This window comes from Anopheles aquasalis, chromosome 3, assembly GCF_943734665.1.
Source record: "Anopheles aquasalis chromosome 3, idAnoAquaMG_Q_19, whole genome shotgun sequence".
Classification (NCBI taxonomy): domain Eukaryota; kingdom Metazoa; phylum Arthropoda; class Insecta; order Diptera; family Culicidae; genus Anopheles; species Anopheles aquasalis.
The window spans coordinates 37,623,064-37,629,063 of NC_064878.1; the positions used below are offsets into that span (position 1 = coordinate 37,623,064).

General features: G+C 47.2%; 1 protein-coding gene across 6 annotated transcripts in view; it reads right to left on the minus strand.

The window, feature by feature from the left end:
* LOC126578486 (zwei Ig domain protein zig-8) overlaps positions 1-6,000 on the minus strand; it is a 137,578-nt gene that overhangs the window by 120,402 nt on the left and 11,176 nt on the right. For 5 of the 6 annotated variants that reach the window (XM_050241086.1, XM_050241085.1, XM_050241082.1 and 2 more), the window contains exon 2: positions 4,507-5,913. In XM_050241086.1, the coding sequence (XP_050097043.1) occupies positions 4,507-4,612 (106 nt within the window). In that variant the 5' untranslated portion in view covers positions 4,613-5,913. The remainder of the gene's footprint in view (positions 1-4,506; positions 5,914-6,000) is intronic. The other variant, XM_050241084.1, reaches the window with a different exon arrangement.

The window sequence follows — 6,000 nt, forward strand, 5'->3', positions numbered from 1 at the left end:
TTTTTGATTGGATAATGTTGGATAGGCTTTTTAGTGGTAATTTCATCATCTTACGCTTATAAAGCTTTGTTCATTATCGGTGAAAAATTAAAGTACTTGATTTTCACAGGATGTTTTTGATTTCAATTTCTCATTAGGGAAATATTGTAATGCGTAAAACAGATGGAAAAAGCTTAGTGCCTCAATTGAACTAAATTTTGGATGCATTCAAATAATTCTACGAAGCTTTCGATGTTTCGGGCAAGCCGGTCAAACATTTTACGAGATTTCGAACATCAAAGAGTGAATAAACACTAAAGAATGGATGGATAAAATAATGGATTATTTTCTCCCCATCAAATTAAAAAAAATAATGTCGAATTGGTAGCATAACTCCATAGTTGGCAAAACATATTGTGGAAGATTCATCCAATTTCTTCTCATTTGTATGTCTTTGCACAAGTATAGCTACAATTTTTTTTATCACTGTACATTTAGGTACACAATCTTATCTTTAAAAGTCTAGCCCTTGGAAAACCTATTTGCTCACTTGTAATCAATTAGAGCATCTACATCCCACTGTCTCTCGTTAGACAACGAATCGCAAACATCACGAACATCGTCCTTACACATCCAGACAGGCACCGAAGGGGGGGGGGGGGGGGTGAGCAAGGAAAAAAAAACAAACTCGAATGCTAAAACAAGTGCACGTTTTACGGTTCCCCGAAACCGTGGCCAGATAAGAAATCCAGCTTTAATTATGTAAATTCAAAGCGTCTGAAGTGCCAGCCGACCGGCCAGGCCCGGTTCCAGGCCGGAACCTCCCGGTCCGAAACGTCCAAATGCACAAACAGTCCCGGGCCCGGCTCCGGCTCCGGCTATCATTGCAGCAAATCTTAAATTAGTTTCAACTCCACACAAAACCCGTCCAACGGGGCATCACTACCCACCGCTACCACGTGTGGAAGCTCCATCCCCAGCCCAACGAACCGAGACACAACACAACAACATCTTCGTGGCCATTGCGGGGAAGGGACGTCGACGGAACAAGCGCGCAACCAAGCGCAGGAAACCTGTGGCAGATTATCTTCAAAGCAAATATTCATATCATGCACAGTCGTCCTCGTCGTCCTCGTCGTCCTTGGTTCGATAGAGATTTATAAATTCCCCAATTTCCAAAGACCGGAGAAGTCCGCAGCCAGCGGGGTAGCTCACTGCTTCCCACTCACCGTATACACACAGCACCCCCAGGAGAGAACGAGTACGAGAGAAAGAGAGCATGGCCATCGCGTGGCGCAGCATAAAATTCATTCGTTTGCCGCTGCCACTGCCGCATCATAATCTCGCCCGCTCTACGGTCGCTCCGTTTGGCGACGGACAGCGCATGGCGGAAGCACGAGTCACGCTATCTGCCAGGACGTGACTTTGCTTTAAAAGGAGATTTCAAAATTGATACAGCACGAGCGAGCACGCGCTAAGTCCTCATCCCTTGCGCCAAGGGGGAGGAAAACCATTCATTCCCGCCTTCCGCATTCCGTGTGTCGCGTGTATGTGTGCATGTAAGTTGGTGTCCTGTTGGATGGTTTGGCTTATAAAAATGAAGAACGATTCGTTGGATGTCCCGGCGGAATCCCCGCCCCGCCCGGGTGGTTGATGGTGGACTCATCGTCACGCGATGCTCTCCGATACGATCCGTTTCGATCGATTTCCGTCCCGATAATGTGCTGTCCGTTTCGGTGTGTGTCTGTGTCGTGTGTGCAAGCAACGCCAACGGTCGTGTATCGGTGGATCCGGTCCGAGAAAACTGCATGGTATGGCCAGGAAGCACCGAAGCGTCGGAACCACCATCGAACCTATCGAATGACTAATGGACTCGACGAGCTCGCTCGCTCGCTCGCTCGCTGTGCCCCGGGGGCATTCTCGCATGATTGCGTTCCACTGACCAGGGTGGAAGACGCAAGAGGCGGAAATATTTTGCCCCCCCCCCAACCCAAGAGAGAGACTCCCAGGCCATCCACCAGTACACCATTTATCTCTTCCGCGAGTTGACCTTGCTGCTTGCTGTGGGTGCACAATTACTGTGCGCCACTTGCTCCAATGCCAGTGGCCGGGTTTATATGTCCTTTACAAGACTCCACACTCCACTCCAGGTTATGGCTGCACGGTCGGTCGGTCGGGCGCTGGGCGATCGTTTTGGTGCCGCGTTTCGCATTTTTCCGCCCTGTCGGAGCAATTAATCTTGATGTAAAATATCGTTCCGGCACGATCTTGTGCCGCTCACTGGAACTGTCGGCCGATTGCCGAAAACTCCGGAACCTCTCGGGCTTCCGGGGTTGCCCTTTCGAGAACCCTCCAAGAATGGGGGCTCTCCACCGGGAGGAATGGAGGGAGACGGATGCCATGACATTCAAGATAGCAAGAGGAGCAACGGAGACAGCGAGTGAGCGAGTGAGAGAAGGGAGGAGGAGGAAAAAAGAAATACAAGCTCGCAAACTCTTCTTTCCATGCCACTATTCTCACTGCACTGGCAAGCTGGCTGGCTAGTGGTGGACCGGGTTTTTGGATCGAGCTCGCTCGCTTCGTTCGCTCGCCTGTCCGAGAGCTGTCCGAGACATCCGGAGCGGATTTACGGGCATGTCGTGGTCACGGTGATCGTCCTCCTCCTCCTGCTCAGCGTTTTCTGGCGTCACGGACACGGTCACGGAATGCCATTTGCCCTGATCGCCCCCCCCCCCCCCCCCCCCCCCAAACTTTGCCTCTGTGCCTGTGTGTGTCCGGATCGTATTTTCGGGCGGCTAATTGAAGTGATTATGTATCTCGCCACTTGACGCTGCTGCTCGTGGTGCGTGTTTTTGTCGCTTTTCTGAGCTCTGGCACCGTTTCCGCCAAGCCTCGGTCGGAAAGGAGATAAAAAATGAACCGCCCACGCTGCCAGTGCTTTATCAGGGAGAGTGCTTATGAACCAACACGGGCACACACAGGCTGCGCGAACGGTAAGTCACGTAGCGCGTATTATGAACGAGCTTTCTTTCTCGGGTGCCGGAACCTTGCTGAGCTGACGGGCGCCCGGGATTGTTTTCCGTCATTTTTATTGTTTGTTCTTTGTGTGCTTGGTGAGAAAATACAGTTTTGCTTCCTTCTTCCACGCCATTCCATACGGGTGTTTGGTTTGTTGTAAATCTCGCCTTCGCAGCTGCAGCAGCGAGTTTGGATCGAAATATGTTTAGTGCTGCAACCTTCTTTTTGTTTCGCAAAAATCATACCATCAGGCGAAACGAAAATCCAATTTGGCTGCCTTTCAATCAACTATCCTTGCTGGTGATGAAAATTGGGTGGCATGTGTGCAAGGTGCTGCATCCAACGCACATACACTTAATAAAACAAAAACTGCAGCAGCGGTCTTTGGAAAAAATGTGTATGGTTTTGAAAGGCTAAATTGGTTTCTTTTTAGTAGTTTGACGAGTCGCGATACCATGTAGCATCGTGTAATAATTGAAAAACAAATGAAAAAAATATCAAATGAATGGTATAGGAATACTGCACACCTACTGAAAGTGAGCTATGCTTTTTATATGACAGTTAATGCAGTTCATTATCAGCTATTGATTATCAACAGTTGATTGTAACTACGATCTTTTCTGGACGACGCTAACGGTTTAGAAATGATTGACGCATCGTGACATATTACCAGCAATAAAAATATGGACTGGAAAACACTTAAAAAATGATATTTAAAATGATTGCATAAAAAAACGGAACAACAATTGCCGGAAATTAAATGAACTGCACCATCCTTACACTTAGTCAACTAAGAATAATTTCAGTCTTCCGTGAACGTATGGTACTTGTGATAACGGCAAGTCAATGTTCATAAGATAATCAAGTCAATGCTCACTTTTGGCAAACAAAGATTAAGGAAAAAGCTGTTACACACTAAGAATGCGGAACTTAACATGTAGGCAATATTAATTTATTTTACTTTGACTTGAAATTTTATTATGAAAATATTTGCGAAAATTTCAGTTACTTTTTGATTAAAACACGTTACGCATCAAATTATTTTGCTATCACCGATATGATACCAGCAAAAGATCAGGTGTCGAACAGTTCCTAAATATAATTGTTATCCACAGTTTGAAAAAAAACCCCTAAATTAGCTTCAACCTAACAAGTAATTGTTGCTTAATAAAAAAAAATAGCTGAGAATAATAAAAAGGATAGAGCATCTAAGTTCTAACTGAAAGTCATAATAGGTTTTGGACAACCAAAATGCCTTGTAGTGTACCATAAGGCCGTTCATTGGTATTTCTTTTATTTATTCAGAAACGAGCTATATAAATAAATGTGTAATTTGGTGTAAATCCTTTTCGAATAAATACTAGACTGTTCAGCCAACGATTCAACGGTATTGGTAAGAAATGAGAATAATACAGTGACGCCATTTTTATTCCACCGGGTGTAATGCGAGCTCGCAGAACATAACAGACCGATCGGAAAAGCTCGAGTCCAATTCATAAATTCACTCACCTGTATCCAGCGTGGTGGCGAGCAGTATGGATGGCAGGCAGAGAAGAATCAATTTGAGCTCCAACATCATTATCGCCGATTCCGTCCAACTTGGCATTCGAGGCATTCACTGTACTGTGTACCGCACTACAGGCCGCGTTCCTGTCGAACACACCACTTACTTTTTGACGTTTTTTCCTCCACTTCAAAATTCACACTCCAAGGAATTCACCTGCACGCACACACATGCATGCACACACTTCACACAGCACTATCCCACCTGCAGGTGCAGCAGCGCCCTTTACCCTTTTTCCACTTCCGTTTGCTACCGTCTGCGAATGTTTCGAAAGTTGCTGAAAACGCGTCACGCGTTCATTCCCCCGGTGGTCCCTGCAGCGATCTATCTATCTATCCAGGCAACCCGCGACGCGTACAGATGCTGCTCCTGGATTCCTACCAACACTATCGCATCACTAGCCAACCGATGGCGCCATCTGCATCACTGCATCACGGAAAACGCGCCGTGCCGTGCGTTCAATTTCAATTTATCCGCCGACGCGCCGACCCAGCGGTGGTGATGGTGAGTTGGAGCCCCTCTTGCCGGCGCTGTAACGGTTAGAACGTGAACTGGATTCGCGATGAGCTCCGGGGGGTGGGTGCGGGCGTTTTGAAATTAATATTTTCACTCCTACCAGGCCCGCGTGATCGAGTGGCGGTGGCGTCCGTTGGTGGTGGTGAAATGCAATCGTCTTTGAATTACTTTTTTCCTCTCACTTCACTCCTTCGTGACCATAAAGGAGGGGGATGCTAGATGGGGCCATCGGCTCCACCACCGTTTCGTGTAATGCGTTTCTTACTCTGCACACGATGCAAGATCCCTGCTTCGTCTTCTTTCACTGCTTCTTCTTTTCCTGTTCTGCTCAATGTTAACACTTTGTTGCAACTTTGCCCTTCTTCCGCGCAAACACACTGCACCACTGCTGCTGCTGCTGCACTAGCACTGCGGCACGATTCCGTGCCAAAAGCGACGACGGATGCTGCTGCCGTTGCTGCCGTTGCTGGTATTACTGCCTCCGACAAGGAAGCTGTGTGTCTTGGTCACCCATCCAAACATCGTTATTCAGTGCGCGGTACGCGGTACGGGGTGCGTTTCGAGTTCGCTGGAGCGAAAATGATGATGGTTCGAAATTAATTTCTCCTGCCAGTCGAGACGGGCCGGTGGCAGGAACCAGCAGCTACTACACCGGCATCAGATGCGAAGGCGGAGGTGCGATCGAGCGTTGCGAGTATTTGATGCGTGAGCGCAATGCGCACCGTCGCGGCCTACCATAGCGAATGCCAACACGTTACGATGCTTTCATCAAATATTTAGTTCCGTTTCGCTGTTTTTTTCTTCAACGCTTTTCACTGGTTTATCATGAAAAAAATCTAGAATGAAAAGAATGAAAAAAAATGAGTTAGAGATGAAAAAAGCAGTAAGCAGTATTTAACTGCAGATATTATAGAATGCGAAAG